The sequence below is a fragment of the Paroedura picta genome, chromosome 11, assembly GCF_049243985.1.
Source record: "Paroedura picta isolate Pp20150507F chromosome 11, Ppicta_v3.0, whole genome shotgun sequence".
Lineage (NCBI taxonomy): Eukaryota > Metazoa > Chordata > Lepidosauria > Squamata > Gekkonidae > Paroedura > Paroedura picta.
This window is the reverse complement of record NC_135379.1, coordinates 7,098,998-7,116,276: the sequence shown is the minus strand read 5'-3', so window position 1 is coordinate 7,116,276 and position 17,279 is coordinate 7,098,998. Positions and strand designations below refer to the sequence as shown.

Genomic DNA, 17,279 nt, shown 5'->3' with positions numbered 1-17,279 from the left:
GCTGTGGTTCCTCATCTACTAGGAATCGGTATGGAGAAACCGTATCTAGGGATTTTTAGTGGAGACCAGAAGGGCCTGTGTTAAAAGTACTTATTTAGACTATCAAACCTCTTCTTTTCAGGTGGGATTAAACTTGCTCATTTTCTTTGGCAGAGGTTGACTGCAGGCACAATATTCTGTTGCCTTGGAAGCGTGAGATTTGCAATTAGACTACGAGACACAAGATGTTATATATGTACTGCCCCTAATCGCATTGGGGTTTTTAATGTTTTTAAATATTTTTATTATTTTTATCCTTAATAAAACAATTAGATACCAGCTGCAGTATAGCTATTGGATGTATTGTATCTAATGCACTGTCAAAAAGAGCAATGAGTGTAATTATGTCGTATCTTTTTAGCAACATTTTGGGCAGGCCTATTCTGCCCAGAAGACAGATTGTGAGGAGGAAATAAAAAAAGCAAGCACATGAAGGAACAAGGTTTAAAGACATTAAGGAAAGGCACACAGAGAAGACTGCCTATGAGCTGTGGAAAGATCCTTCAGAGTTCTTTTCTTTGCAAGCACATAGAGGGAGAAGAAAATAAAAAAGGGCCGGGTACTTTTTCCCCAACTGGAGATGCTAAGTTTGGCCTACTCCCTGCCTCCAGGGGATTTAGGTAGAAGAGCACCTAAGTATTCCAGAACCAATTCTCAAGCAAAAACACATTATTTCTGTGAAATGTAATAAAGACAGAAGGACAGTAGTATTTTTGGATGCACAAAAGGTGATTGAACGCATTAAATGGTGCTCTGCCAAGAAAACTCTGGCAGTAATTTCTATTGGATTTTATTAATGCACAGTAGTCCTAGACTAACAGTGAATAATAAACTCAGAGAAAAGTACAATCCGGGGAGAAGTAATCTTTGTGTCACTATTACAATTTTATTACAATGAAGTGGTGAAAATAAAATATGAGAAAAGAAACTGAATGGGGTGAGGAATAAGAAATCTAAAGCAACAAGGTGTGCTGTTATTTGTGGAAATAGTCATTAATACCTTTGAAAGATAATGCATTGAAGGTTGGACCAGAAGCTAAACCAGTTTATTAAAAAAAAAGACATATTTTAGAACTTATTTAGTTTTCATCAGAGATTCAATCTTAGAGTTTCCCCATATAAACAGGAAGGTCAAATAATTATTGGTCCCCTACGCCCATCCCTGTATTCAGTCATCACCACCACTATTCAAATATAGGTAGATTTTTAAAATAAATACAAATGCGCTTGAATATCTAACTGAATCCAGCTCCATGCGTGAAGGTTCAGAACGTCAGCCACAAGGAGAATTACTCCATTCTAAAGGCACTGAAGTAAATGGGGCTTTAAAAAAGGTGCCACTCCTTTAGGATGGCATGGGTTGACTTCTGTTTGATAAAAATGGTCAGATTCAATTATTGGGGCTTTCAATTAAGCCCCCATTTCCCACACAATAGTCTTATAAGTTTGTGTTGCTATAACTTGACTCTTGATTCTTTTGCTTTCAAAGTCCTGTTTACTAGTTCAATTCGCTCCTTCAGCAGAGAGGCGTCTGAAGAACTTTTGTTGGCTTGAATATTCTTCAGCAAGAAGTGCGGGAGGAAAAGCTTCAGGCCTTCATGCAGCATTCCGAGCTTGGGGTTCTCAGCCAGTCTGGAATGATAGACACAGAATTCTACATTTTTACAACAAATTTCCAGAGTGTTATAACACCCCTTAGACACAAGACCTGACAAACAGGATGGGGTTTTAAGAAAATCAATGAGCACCTTATATTAGAAGGACCCCTTGGCTGGACCTGATTCATCCAAGGATATTTTTAATTTTCGTTAATAAAATGACCACCAAATCCCAGCTCTATAAATGCTGCCCGGAACATCCTGGGAGGACTTACTTTCCAAAGATGTAGCACAGTTCCTCCGGGTCTGTTTTTAGGAACAGTGTAGATAAAGCTTGCCGCAAAAAGTGCACCTTTGGCTTGTCCAATTCACTGAACTCAATGACCTGGTTGAAAAGCAACAGAACGTAAATGTTAAAAATGAAAACTTTTATGACGCTGTGGAGGCATGTCTCAAATGCTGGCTGCCTTTCATACACATTACTGATTTTTCTTCTATCCTACCCCAACCACAGGTGAAATTAGTGCTCTGAAATTTCTACTGTCTACAAGTTCAGTGAGGGTTTAGGATTTATCAGGGTGCTGATGACACAACACCTGTCATTTTTACCAACTTACCAATTGATAAAGGAGGAGGGAAAGGATTCTCAAAATATGGACTCATCAAGTAGCAAAACGCTATTTTTTTCCCAGACATTGCTTCACTAACACTATGGGAGTTATGCACCCACCAGCACTGCCAATCCATCACTGGGCACTTTCTTAAAGATGAGGTGTTTCTCTAACACACACCATATCAGAATACTGAGAACCAACTGAAAAACTACCCAAGGCAGGCTACATGATATTTCTTTACAGCATTACTTGATCAGTTAGGCACAGCTTCAGCAGAGCTCTCTCTCAAACGAACTTTGAGAATGTCCAGCTCATGTCTTGCCAAATCACCCTCAGTGGAGTGACAGGAATGATTGCTTACCCAATCCTTAAAGCCATTATGTTCTCATAAAGCCTGATTTAAAAAGACAATAAATGAAGGGGGACAAACCTGTATTTTTCCTGGGGATAAGAATTGGTCATTACTTTGCCTTGCTATGAAAAGATCACATCAAAGTACAAATATATTATACACGTAACTAACAAGAAATAAAAGAGCCTCTTGTGGCGCAGAGTGGTAAGGCAGCAGAAATGCAGTCTGAATCTCTGCCCATGAGGCTGGAAGTTAGCTCCCAGCAGCCGGCTCAAGGTTGACTCAGCCTTCCATCCTTCCGAGGTCAGTAAAATGAGTACCCAGCTTGCTGGGGGGTAAATGGTAATGACTGGGGAAGGCACTGGCAAACCACCCCGTATTGAGTCTGCCATGAAAACGCTAGAGGGCGTCACCCCAAGGGCCAGACCCCAAGGTCAAGGGTGCTTGCACAGGGGATACCTTTACCTTTAACAAGAAATAAACAAATACATTTTTTTTTGTCTACAGAGTGCTACTAACCTTGAAAACAGCAAGGGAGACCGATCTAGTCTTTAACAGGTGAACCAAGAGATTAACTAAATTGGAGAAAGCAGTACTGGACAGGTTTCCCAGATCTCTGATTTTGTCCCACAGACTGAACTGGAACGTCATCTAAGCACCAACATAATAAAAAAGATGTTTATGAAAGAGTACCTATTATATATCTTCAGAAAAATGTTTATTGTTAACATTCCAGGAGAACTTGCTAGAGATTACTTATAAAATAAAACATAATAAAAATAAAGCACCTAAGGATGTTGGGGCTGCCACTGAAAAAGCCTGATCTTCTGAACCTATCAAAAGAGCTTCTCTCATGAGATGTTCAGGAGATCCTTCCCCTGTGATCACAATTCCCAAGCAGGGACATATGGGAGAAGACGGTGCTTCAGATAGCCCATAGGGTTTTAATGGTCAAAACCAATACCTTGAATTACCTTAGCAATTGACAATATTTCTTTTATTCCCTCTCTATTGAAATAGTATAGCCAGTAAAAAGAAGGACCAGCTCTTCGCTTACCTGGAATCTCCTATCATATTCACATAGCTTGGCAGACAAAAACGCATAGAAAGGGTTGTAAGTCTTCTCCTGCAGGCAACAGTCTATAAGGACGTGGACAATTTCTCTCTCCTGCTGATCTTTAAGACCAAGCCTAAAACATCAATGGCCATTATGTAAAAACCATTTCCTGAACGTTTAAACTGAACTATTAAACTGTTTAAAAAAGAGTCACTGCCAGCCTGAAACCACCAAGAGGTAATTTCCTCCTGACTTGAGCTCAACCCATAAAGCTTCAAGCAACGAGAGCCAAAACGTCTCGGCCAAGATGATGTCTTCATTGCAGCACATTACTGGGTAATACCAATAAAAATGCCTGGGTGAGGGAGACAGCGTTTCTTTCTGGAAAAGAAAGCTCTCTGAAATGAATGCCTTGCCTAATGCAGAACTGTGGAAATACTGAGAGTGGAGGGGTTGGAGGAAAGAATTGCATCACAGTTCAGTTATTGCTCATCTTTGAGTTTGACGGCACTAAAGGGAAGAGAGGGGAAACGTCCCTTCATCTAAATTTCTAAATTAACAGTTTGTTTATTTAAAACATTTATGAGCTCCCTTTTTATCTTATGGAACTCAAGGGGGCTTGCAGCATTCAAAGAACGTAAATAATAAAAGGCCCTAAATTAAAAGCACAATTTAAACCTGCTGTTAGGCAAAACAAAACCAAATCTATTTGAATACCATCCTGAATGAAAACATCTTCAGCGGCCTCCTACAGATTACCATGTGCCCCTTCTTGTGGAGACTGCTCCATAGACATGGGGCCGCCTCCAAAAAGGCCTCTTTCTGAGTATCCATCAGATGATTTTTATCAGCTGATGGGACAGTAGAGAGCCTCAATTCCTGGGCAGGAAGAAGATGGTCGTTCAGAAGCCCCATTCCCAAGCCGTGTTGTGTTGTCAGTATTAAATCAGTAAGCCACTGAGAGTGCATCGTGGTCAAAGAGAAACTAGCCCCCAATGTCCTTTTCCTTCTAGCGTACTAGGAATTTCAACCAACCTAATTACAAAAATATAATCAGTGTTAATGAGTTCTCACTGGCTGTCTCAGCAGAAAAGTCTGGCAGGATTAAATTGTCTTCTTGCTCACACAGCTGGCCCAAAGGGGAGACAATGCAGACACTTTTGGCACACAAAGGCCTTAACTTCTGCTGTACCTGTTCTGTCAAATAAGTCTGACTGGGCTTCCAGAGCTGTCAAACGGTTGGCAGCACTAATGCCGATTAAAATGAAAAATGCTCAATACGATAATGCAGAGCGGGTCAAGCGTATCTGCATCATTTCACGACGAAGCCTTCATTTCTGAAGGTCCTAAATCTGAGACGAACATCCCGAATACAATGTTCCAATCCCGCTCAAAGGTAGGCTCATGCTTAACTTTTTGCAGAGACAAAACGTTGACATGTAATTTGAAATGATCTATGCCAATAACAGTTCCGCAAAATATGACTTGGGCCAAAGGAACGCAACTCGCTTCTGGGAACAAATGGAGGGATCGACACACTCGTTCCTCACGTCGCGCCTTAGCAGCGTTCAGTGCAGGAGCAATGGCCTCTCGGTCTCCACCTGTAGGCACGTGACCAACAACCTGACGATGTCACCTGAGACATCACACAGGCTGTACAAAATAAGACACTTAATCAAACAGGGTATCGTGTCCAGATCGCAGGAGATGATGGTGCCGCTTTACTCTGCTCTGGTTCGGCCTCACTTGGAGTACTCCCCCCCCCACTGCAGTCTGGTACCGAGGGCTCCACGGCCAAGGGCTGGTCCGCAGCCCGGGGGTTGGGGAAGACTGGTCTAGCAGACCATGAATATGAGAAAGCCTCTTCCATAATGTGCCATGACAACTAGCAGTAGGCTGCTTGCCGGCCTCTCAGAGCAGAACGGAGACAACTGACCCGGAGCATCCTTTCAGACATCCTATGCACGTGCCAAGTTCAAACAACCAAGGTGATTCATATTAATGTTCCTGGCAAATACTCTTCCTCTACAGATCGCCATGCTCTTGGAGACACAGAGCTCAAGTGTCCTCTACAAATTCTCCCCATTCCTCTCTCCTGCCTTTTTACTCCCCCCCTACCCCCGCAGAGTCTTGTCCTTGGTTCCCACCCCCTGCAGGTAGATTGGCCATTCAGGAGAACACCCTCAGTCATTAACGAAACATTAAAGTGCTTTTGTCAAACCCCACCAGGTGATGCTTTCGGCAAAACCACAGTGATTGGGTCTATTGCAGTAATCAAATGCCGAAATTCACAATCCCATTCTCCACTCAATCTATGTGGTGATTGCGTAAGTGGCTCACTGCTGCAAGTCTCATCGGGAAATGACAACTGGATATATTAACAAGAAACCGCAAATAAATAAGGTGATTCGCGGACGGCCATTTGGCCTTCATCAATAAGCAGTTTGTTTTCCTGGTACTGGTGATCTAAAGGGGAACAAAGAGACAAGCTGCAATCCTCATGGGCTTTTATATAAAAGCAGTTCTTGTCTTCTTCTGATTCCCAGGTTTCTTTTCTTATTGCTCTGAAAACACAACAGAATTTCTTTAACCATAGCTGCAGCAAGTTCTTTCCCAGACCTCAGTTATGCAGCCCATTTTCTAACGGGGGTAGAGCTTCACTAATGTGAGTGGGATGTGACATAAAAGTTCACTTTTGCTATTTAAGACTAGCTGCATTCAGCCTAGCCTCTGAAATTGGTTGCCACCTCCTTTAAAGGGCCATTTTTCTTCCATGCCTCACAAGTCCTGCTCAGATTCTGCTCCCACTTTTACCCTCGTCCAGGTTGTTGGGTCCGAAACAGGGCTTTACTTGGATATATATTCTATGGCTACCAGGAGAGCTGACATACCTCTCCACCAGTTTCCAGAACTGGATTATTCTTGTGTAACCTGCAGCCTGGGGCGAAGACCAGAGCTTCAGGTGCCTGAATGCACCATCTTGTCACCAGCCTACAGGTCAGCAAAGTAGCTCAGGCAGTTATTCTTCATAGAGGGTTCAACTAGTTTTGAGCAAGCCAGAGAGCACAGTTTGAACTCTCCAACGGCTTCTGACTCTTGCCCCAGAATCTTTCCCATTCCTGGGTCTTGTCTACAGCTTTTCATTCCCATAACTGCTGGCAAGCCTTCAATGCATAACTCCTGCTGAATTTCAGCTACTGACTAATCCTCCATAGCCCAAGTATGTCAACTGTTCACCCATCCAAGGAACCCCTTCACTGAGTGCTCTACAGCCTGGCTCCCAGGCTGCTCAAACGAGGCTATCATTTCTTGCTGTGCAGCTTCCACACTCTCCTTCAAGGTTATATTACTTTCAACTTGAAGAGCTGCTCCTTCCCATCTCACTTGGCAGCAGCTTCCAATTTCTCTCAAAGGAAACAACATCCCACAAGTTTTCTTCGTATGACAGTACTGGCAATCGTGTCTTTTGAAAGTCTGATTCCATTTTGTGTTTTTTTGCTATCAAGTTGCAGCTAAGTTAGGGCAAGCCCATGTTTTCAAGGCGAAAGACATTCAGCTTGTCACTGCCTGCCTCTACCTAGTGACCTCCGGTATTCCTTGGTGGTCTCCCATCCAGCCAGGGCCGACCCTGCTTAGCTTCCAAACTCTGACGAGATTAGGCGACCCTGGGCCACGGCATAGTGCAGTTGCAAATATCAGAAGCAAACAGGCCCTCCTTCAGCCGGCAGCAAATCCACCGATACATTAGATTGCCAGAAAGCAAGTTATGCACCCGACAGACTGCACCCCAGTGTCACTCCCTCCAGCTTCAATTCTCAACGATGTATATTTTCAGAGAACCGCAGGGCAAAACTGCTACCGTCCTTTCTCACATCCTCCCCTCCACTCACCCCCACCATGCACTTGTCTCTGATGCCACCCCCTGCGGGTAGATTGCCTGCATTCAGGACATCCACAGCCATTAAAGGCACATTTGTTAAAGCCCTGACTTCCATCAGGCAACACTTTAGGCAAACCCTCAGGGACAAATCCATTCACCATCATCAGACAGCTAGACTAGCAACGGGATTTTAATCTTACAGCAAGCTCAAGCTTTAGGGAATGGCCACGTTGCAGATGAAATGGGGAGAATGTCTATATTCAGGCTAGTCAGATATGACTGCTCTTAAAACAGGGTTAGACCTTAGGCTCTTTGTTGTTTAGATTTCAGTTGCATCAAACGAAATGTGCCAGTTACAGCCTCCCTTGAGTACTTACTTTAGAAGCTTTTCGAAGGCATCCAAAAAATCTTCACTAGTCATTAAGATGCAAAATATACTCCTCCTGATGTCTGTGTTCATTCTCTGCTTACGGGCAAGCTCGAGAATCTTCGAACTCACCTGAAGGGAGAGAAATAGTTAGAGCAGGACATTTTATAGCTCTTACGAAGCGATGAGGATCCTTGAATTTGATGAGCCTACAGTCACATGGCCGAGTAACCTTTCTGTTGAGAACACAGGCAATGACAAAAGCTTACATGTAAGATGCTTACATCCCATTTCTCTATCAGTCAAGTCTTGGCTTTCAAGGAACAGTTTCCTAACTGCTCAGAAAGGCCCAAATAGAAGTTAGGATACCTGCATACAAAATGGTAGTTCCCAAGTACAGTTATTAAGCATGTATCCAGATAGCAGCTTTACTGACAACTTGTGTCAAAATTAGAAGACCAGCAGCTATTAACAGATGGAGCACTTTAATTTGGAGGGAAGGGAAGGCAGAGAGAATGCACAACTTCATTTCAGTGGACAGAATGCATGTTTGTGAGTAGCTGCTCTATTTGTTTTAACTGTTCCTGAACAGATTAGTGTCCTTCACTAATCCAGTGTGTGGGTCTAAGAGAGCCCTGTCAGAGAAATTATAAGCCTTCAGAACTGCACTGAGTATGACACCACTTGCCAAGGACACCATGTGGCCCTTTGGCAGGAAAGGAGCAGAACAAAAGCAGACACCAGTTTCATTCTATGTGTTCATTTTCCTTTTCAATTCAATGCAAGATAAAAGTAACCTCAAATCATTATAGTCCAAGGATTCTCAAGCTTGCCAAGAACTTCCCAGAGTTGACGTGGTCTTTCCCAGAAGTTCAGATGTCCACTGACATCACTAGGTGTCACTGGAGCCCACTTCCCCTCCTGTTCTACAGGCCATGCCTCTTTCTCCACAATGGAAAAAACAGGACATGATTGATCGATTGATTGGCTGGGCTCCCATATCTTACTTCTGCACCCATTTCTCTGAAGGGGCAAGTCACCACTTCTGGGGTTCCTTGAAGCCTGTTAAACAATTCAGGGGTACCTCCATGGTCAAAAGGTTGAAAAAGGCTGGAGTAGACACTGCCCAATTTACAAAAAATTAAAAGGGGGGGGGAGCAGGTTAAACCAAACACCATTGGCACGTGAACATGAAAGCTACTACCTTGAACAGAACTTTGTTGGTCTTAAAGGTGCCCCTGGATTCAAACTCTTGACCTCCTTGAAGAATATTTTCCCATGCACATTACTGTGTTTTAAAAATAATTAAATACCTCCCACAACTATCCTCATTCATACTGAAAATGAAAGATCTCCCAAACAAGGAGGTTTGGGGGAAGGATTGTTTTAGCCACAATGCTAGAAAACAAGAATGAATTACAGTGATCGTGTTTACCTTTCCAGTAGGTAGTACATGGCTGCTGGAGCTATCAATCATTGGAGCTCCACTCCAAGAGGACCCAACAATCCACCAACGCCCAACTTGGTCAGCACTGAGGAGAGATTCCAAGGACACACGAAGCTGAGCCTCTTTCCCAGAAACACTGTTATGGATCTTATGGGAGGGGGAAAGTGTTTTCAGGTAAAAGAATTTCAGAAAGCTTGATACTGATTAATGCAAATAGAACCCCTGCTAAATGTAACTGGAGAAAAAGCCTGCATTCTCCTTTATTTGATTCTCAAGGAGGTTCTTGGGAACATTTTTTGAGCCAACAGGGCAAGCCTGGGTGCCAAGCTTCCAGTCCCCAAACCAAACCCTCTTTTCATCATTCCTCATGAGCAGTTCTTAAGGTCCAGGAGGCTACCAGCTATTTTAATCATAATGTTAAATGAAAGCTCAGGCTCTGGTCTGGGGCTACAGAAACAGAATGTTTTATGATATGTACACATGCTTTTATAATCTTATCAATGATTTTATAATCTTATCGGTTGTGAATCTACATTGTTACCTGCTCTGAGTGTTTAGATAGGGCAGGTTATAAAAATGTATTTATTGAATTAATTCAGGATGAGGGGCAGCAAGATGATACATCCCCCCCCTTCCCAGCTTACCAATGTTCTCTGCAACTTCCGTAGTTTCTCAACAGGCTCAGGATCATAACCAGGGATTTTCCTCATGTCGTTATTTTTCAGTGCCAGCATGGTTTCCAGCATGAAGCAAACCTTGCAAGACAAATAAATCTATATTATTGCTCTAGTAACCTACAATGGCAAGGATCTCCAGTGTGAAAGTGAAACCTGAACCAGAGCCAAAGTGTTATTTGCTCTGATATTAAGATCTGTCAAACAAAATCAGCCTCTGATTGATTTATAAAGCATCTTGTTCTTTTTTCAAACATATTAAAAACCCTGCTCTATTCTACAACATTCCCAGGGAATGCTTTTCAGGTGGAAACGACCATCAAGGAATATTTTCCTCCTCTTTCATTTCATGAATATACATGAGAAAACCAGATGCTTTTCTTGCTTCAAGGTAAACCTCAATTCACATACTTGTTCACGTACAATATGCCTCTGTGCCAAACCAAGATAGAGTGTAAACTGTGGCTTAAAGTTCTATGAACAAGAAATCCTGAGCTCAAAGACTGCCTATGAAACGAACTTTCTAGGAAGCCTTAGGCAAACCACTTCCTATTACAGACTCCCCTTCTGTAATATAAGAACACTGGTTTTCTAGGATTCCTTATAAATAATATAAGAATGTAAGAATCAGTATCCAGCAGTATTATTTTGATCTGTACTGAGCTGCACACCTCCATCCACTGGGTCATTCAGAGAGTCATGCATGGTGCTTTATGCTTGTTTGTACTGTGGAAAAAGCCAGAAGCTGAAGCCATGTGAGGTCCCCATGTCATCACACTGTATTAGTTTAAACAGGAGCACCATGTTGCATTACCATGACAGATGCATGTAGCAAGTCCTCACTAGCCAGACATATACATGTGAAGTTAAAAGAAAAAAGTGTGGCAGAGTCAAAGGGTCATGAAATGCAAGAACTAAAGGGTAAGATGTAAAAATAAAATGTGACCCAGGAAAGGATAGAAACCATTCCTAACAGCAGGAATTGGCAATCCTCCTCATCCTCATAACTGCATGTTATCAAGGCAACCTTAGCACCATGGGGCTTTCAAGGCAAGAGATGAGCAGAGGTAGTCTACCACTGCCTGCCCTCTGCCTAGCAATCCTGGAGTTCCTGGCCAGTCTCCCATCCTAATACTAGCCATGTCCGACCCTGCTTAGTTTCCCATTCTGATAAGATCGAGTTAGTCGGGGCTAGTCAGGCTGCAAATGCAAACATCGTACATTAACGTGAATACACACAGATCTGGACAAGCTCCTGCTAAATGTGTCTTTGGAGAAGAAGAGTTGCACTCCTACCCTTGACTGGTCCTGGAATTGCTTCCCTACAGCATTTGCTTTTTTCTGGGTCTCGGTAATAAGCTCTTTCAACGCCAGAGCATCATCTTTCCTCAAGGAAAAGCCCACATTTTTCAACAGCAGCAGAATTAGCTCAATATCCTGTTCAGAAAAAGTGCCAACAAGCTTCTTTAAGATGTCAAAGATCACCGCTGAGTGCACGACGTAAAAATTATATAAATGAGCAATTAAGGTAAGCAGGTTTTCACATTCTTTCCCTTCAAGCTGGCTTCGGTAGACGTCATCGAATTTCCTCACTACGGTTTCCAAAAAGTGAGCGCCAACCTGGAATGGTTAAACGTACACACATGTGATTGGTGAGCGGCTGATCATTTCACCTGCTAAAAAATAAACCCACTAATTTATGACTAATGTCCTAAAGCCAGCTGTCTAGCAATTTAAGAGTACAGAACAAAGCAGATGGGCTGATGAAACTTCATTATATAACTAAGCTTTTCACTGCCAGAGCAGACACTCCTTCAGTCAACTGAGCCTATTTGCCCTTGGCTCTAAAGGCCTCACTTCCAAACCCTCATAAGCAACTAGTCCTTTTTTAATAAAACAAATGTAGCTTCTAAAAAGTATTCTACATGCATTTATGCCTATGAATTGTAACAACCCACTTAAGTGTTATTTGTTAAAACAAATTACGTTGCCACTGACAATCACAGGTACTTTTAAATGGAGCAACAATGGTAGAAATGCTTATGAAACTAAGGAAAAAACACATTACCCATAAATTATTAGTTAATCAATGGTAACACTTTCCTACTGAAATACAAAGCTGAGATCCAGGAAAGCAGCATTACCTCAATTCCTACTGTGTTATGAAGGATGCTGACTAAAAGGACATGCTCCATCATCAGTCTCGGAGGCATCACAGAGGTCGTAACACAAGCACTAATAAGAATGTCGGTCAGGGTCTCATTCATGTCTTTTCTACTGTTTGCCATGTACAGTTCCTCCAGCTGCCCACTTATGGAAGTCAAGTTAGGCTCACTCAACCTTATAGGAAACAAGACATAGACCAAACAAGGCTTAATATTTATTGCATTCTTCCGATTCATCATTCCCATTATTAAATCATGTCAAAACACCAGTTCTAGGAAAAACTGCATGTGAAATGGTCACAGATGTTTAAAGAATATTTGTAGAAAGCATGTTTGGGAACACATTTAGCCCTTCCATTTTAATTTAAAAATAAACAAGCATTTTACTCTGGTCTCCTTAGGGCAAGTGACAGGTGCCTATAAAATTCACAATGAATACCAAGATTTTAAAACTCCAAACTTAAGATGGTTCCATCAATTTCAACAGGATAGTTTCCAGAGGAAGTTAAAAGTGCACTCTCAAGATTTCAGCCCCAGAAAGTTAGCAAAATATTTAGTTTAGTAGAAACAAAGCCTAGCAGCTGTTTCAATCTTCCAGTTCATCATTATCACTGAACCTGGCTTTTATGAACCATATTTCATACCAGGTTTAGTGTGGGGTCACAACCCACAACCCCTAGCAACAAAGAACAAAACAAAAAAACTTCAGGAGCCACAAAAAAAAAACACAGCAGTGGAATTCAGAAGTCCAGCTCTTGTTTCATTGGCAGAAGAGTGAGCTTTCTGGAAGGACAAATTTCTAGGCACATCTCCAAACTACCTGTTAATGAGCCCTTTCAACATTTTCCTCAGTCTTTCTAGTTCTTCTCTCTTTTTTGCATCCACTGTCTCTCCAGACCTTCGCATCTGAGGAGGAACATATTTCGCAGCAGGAGGGCAAATCCTCTAAACAGAAAAAAAAGGAATGAGAAGAGGGAAATTTATAAATACTGTTCCATTTTAAAATGTTAAGTATTCAAAGATTATTCTGCACAGCCTGCATTTTCATTCACATTTTACAGTGATGAACACGTGATGTAGGCCCACAAATGTCCATTCCAAACAGCTAATCTGTGGGCAACAAACATTAGTTGGCCATTAGAGCCAGTTTGGTGTAGTGGTTAGGAGTGCGGACTTCTAATCTGGCATGCTGGGTTCGATTCTGCGCTCCCCCACATGCAACCAGCTGGGTGACCTTGGGCTCGCCACGGCACTGATAAAACTGTTCTGACTGGGCAGTGATATCAGGGCTCTCTCAGCCTCACCTACCCCACAGGGTGTCTGTTGTGGGGAGAGGAATGGGAAGGCGACTGTAAGCCGCTTTGAGCCTCCTTCGGGTAGGGAAAAGCGGCATATAAGAACCAACTCTTCTTCTTCTTCTTCTTCTTCATTAAAAAGCCCTAAGCCCTTATAAACAGTTTTAGAAATTACCCATTTTAAAACTAAGTTAAACGTAAAGGGATCCTTCATATATTCACTCTTTTAAGCACACTCAAAAACGCATAAAATAAGTGGAACTAATGCTTTTTTCTAAACATGTATATAAGCCCTCTCCCCCATGGTATGTTTTAGGTTCAGGTATATTGAACCCTCAAAATATTGCTCTTTTCCAAATCCCAGCATCAGAGTGGTATTCAGATTTGGTAAACATCTGTGTTTTGAGGTAGAAACACCAAATTTGTAGCATAGCTGCTAGTGCCTTTCTTCAAAAAACCCTCAAAGTTTCAAAAAGATTGGATCAGGGAGTCCAATTCTATGGGACCCTGCCTCCATTATTTCCAGTGGATGAGAAAAAAAGGTGTTTAAAGAGATCAGTCAGTTTGAGAGACAGTTTGGTGTAGTAGTTAGGATTGTGGACTTCTAATCTGGCAAGGCAGGTTCGATTCTGCACTCCCCCACATGCAGCCAGCTGGGTGACCTTGGGCTCACCAAGGCACTGATAAAACTGTTCTGACTGAGCAGTGATATCAGGGCTCTCTCAGCCTCATCCACCTCACAGGGTGTCTGTTGTGGGGAGAGGAAAGGGAAGGTGACCGTAAGCCACTTTGAGATTCCTTCGGGGAGTGAAAAGCGGCATAGAAGAACCAACTCTTCTTCTAAATGCCTTCTCCAAGTTGAGAGTTCACCTGGAGGGCATTTAAAGGGACTGCACTCCCTTTAAACACCTTTTAACTTTAACTTTCCAATTTGGGCCTGGTCATTTCAGATGTCTGAAATTCAGCCTGATTTATAGCCAGCTGAAAGAATATCTGGAAAAAACTAGTAAGGATTAGTTGCCCTAGAGGCAACCCACTCTTTGCTGTTGCAAAAGGAACATATGAAACCAGACCCCTGAACCCTACTATCTGCTCTGAGGGATAACAGCTCTCCAAGGCACTTGTTCCCCTAGCCATGCTGCCTAATAAACTGGAAATGCCAGGGATTAAACCTGCACATGTTCTAATCTGATAGTCTCCTAAACCCCTTAATTATTGAGAGCTCGGAATAAAACCCACTGGTGTGCATCCACCCGTTGATGAAGCAGGACTCTGCCACATTCTCGTACCGCTTCAGCCTATAAGCCCCAAATGTTGTTCCTAATACGGGAGGTGTCTACAAGCTCTCAGGATCACCACAGGGCAAAAAGTCAGCAATAGGAAGGACCAATCAATGGAAATCACTGCATATTCTTTTACAAATGGAAATGCAAAATGTTACAAAATGTCAAGTGTGTTTTGGGGTACTATAGAGTGATTTAAGTTTCTTCTAGGTGCTACAGCAGAAACCCTGGGGTTTTTTGATGGCCTGGAAGGGTTTGGCTGATAGGGTGGGAGTTAATTCATTTTAAATATATATTTAAAATTAAAAAAAAAATTATTAGGTGATATGACCATATATGATTATGTCGGGGGAAATGGCCAGGGGTTAAAAACTCTACTGGACAAGGTTCATCATGGAAGCAACTGCAGCCCAGGGAGATAAGTACTCTCAATTTAACTGAACTGTGTTGGGAGGTGGGGTGGCCCAGCCGAGTAGATTGCTGAGCCATTTCTGGCTTTGATGTGTGTGTGTGTGTGTGTGTGTGATGGGACATGACATCACATCCAGTGAGAGTGTCTAGGTGATGTCACTTCTGGCAACATGCGATTCCAGGGGGCATGGCAGGGAGGTGTGGCCTGCTGACATCACGTCCAGGATTTCTCAAAGCCTGAAGAATGTTGCCGGGATTTCTCAAGGGTCAAAAGGTTGAGAAAGGCTGCACTACAATACACTACTACAGGAAAGAGTCCACACTCCACAACGGCCACTTTCTATTGCAGAATTCACCTCCTGAATGAGATCATTCCTAATTCTGGGAGCACTCCAGGCCCCACCTTGAGGTCGGAAACCCAATGCAAGGGCAAGACACAGGCCATGAAGTTGAGCCTGGGCAGAAATGCAGAGTGCACAGGGGTTGTGTTTGGCAGCTGTCTTTGTCCCCCTTTCTACAGACCTCCTCTTCCTCCCCGGGCCCCGAGGCTCCTGTTTCAGGGCTCCTGGAGCCAGGGGTCTCGTTTTCGCCTTCTCCTCCCAAGATGGGTCCTTCTGAGCTCCCCAAATCTTCCTCCGCAGACGACATCTCTTCTTCCTCCTCCTCCTCCTCGTCGTCGTCGTCTCCCTCCATCTCCTCGGGCTCTGCCTCCACCCCGTCTCCTCCTTCGTCGCTGCTCTCGTAGAGGCCGGGGAAGGCTTCCGCCGAGCCCAGCGCCGCCAGCACGTAGCCCAGCCCGTCGCGGTTGAAGCCCGGCGGCAAGCCCGCCTCCCCCGGCCCGGCCTGCTGCTTGCGACGCTTGCGGAGGCCCAGCTGCCTCTCCAGCCGGCGGATCTCCCGCTCCTCCGCCTCGTTGGCCGCCAGCAGGGCCCGCTTGCGCGCCAGGGAGGCGGCCGAAGGGCCCGGCTTGGGCCGCGCGTTCTCCGCGGGGGGACGCTTCCCCGGCTCCGGCCTCGGCGGCTGCACCGCCGCCTTCTGCTTCGGCTTCTCCGGCGGCGGAGCACCGAGCCCCTCAGCTGCCTCCGGGCCGCCCTCGAGGAGGAGGCGGTGGCGGCGACGGCCTCGCTTCAGCCTGCGCTTCTCCCGCTTCAGCGCCCGCCGGTTCTTTCGGCCGCTCCATTGCGGGGCCGCGGGGGGCTCCGCACCGGCAGCCACCCCGGGCCCCGCCGCCGCCACGAATTCCCGCACCGCCAGCCCCAGTTTCTGCAGCTGCCCGGCCTCCTGCCGCTTCTTCCCTCGTCTCTTCGCCCGGGCAGGCGCGGCGGAGACGGAGGCCGCCCGCCTCATGGCTGCCGCGCGGACCAGGCCGCTCGCCTCACGCGCGGCCGTTAACGGCCGCCGCCATCTTGGGGAGGCCTCCGAGCGTCCGTGGCGGCCTAGTAGTGAGACGAGGCGGGAGCAGCGCCACCTACCCGGCGACTGGGCACGTCGCAGCCAAGGTGGGAGGGGGCGGGGGTTAAACATGTACAGGTCGGAATGCACCGAGGTGGCGCGGCTCCTCAAAGGATGCTGGGAAATGTAGTTCGTGAATGAGCAGAGGCCGGCCGATGGAGTCAGTAGGGCGCGTCCTCCCTCCCCCCGCCCCGATTTCCAGGATTTTTTCAAGACTCGCTTTTCCTGCCTGAGCTGGAATCTCTTGTGCTGTTATTGCAGAACAAGCTCTGTTGAACTCCATGGTACTTAGTGGACATGTAGGGTTGCCAGCTTCGGGTTGGGGATTCCTGGAGATTTGCAGATGGGAGGGACCTTAGCCATAGAGTCCGCCCTCAAAAGTACCCGGAAGATCAGGTGTCATTCTGGGGGGATTGCCAGATCCTGTCTGGAGGTTGGCAACCCTATGGATGGGGGCTCTTATTTCAGAAATGTAGTTGGGAGGAGAGCAGTGTTACCTGCCCTGAATCTCACAGGAAGAGCGGGTTATAAGAATAAAGATTTATTTATCTCCCACTTGAAAGCCTGTGCTGAGGCAGCTGCATTGGTTGCCAGTTGTGGCCCGGATCAGGTTCACGGCTTTGGTTTTGACCTTTCAGGCCTTGT

General features: G+C 44.7%; 1 protein-coding gene across 1 annotated transcript; it reads right to left on the bottom strand.

Annotated features, from left to right (window-relative positions):
- Window positions 1-227: 227 nt before the first annotated feature.
- Window positions 228-16,667, bottom strand: NOM1 (nucleolar protein with MIF4G domain 1). The gene is made up of 11 exons (XM_077302804.1): window positions 15,705-16,667; window positions 13,014-13,138; window positions 12,173-12,368; window positions 11,325-11,648; window positions 9,999-10,109; window positions 9,343-9,501; window positions 7,918-8,039; window positions 3,661-3,793; window positions 3,123-3,254; window positions 1,913-2,022; window positions 228-1,671 (listed from the first exon to the last, which is right to left on the bottom strand). The coding sequence occupies exons 1-11, from the start codon at window positions 16,527-16,529 to the stop codon at window positions 1,494-1,496; spliced, it is 2,415 nt and encodes an 804-aa protein (XP_077158919.1). The 5' UTR covers window positions 16,530-16,667; the 3' UTR covers window positions 228-1,493.
- Window positions 16,668-17,279: the final 612 nt, after the last annotated feature.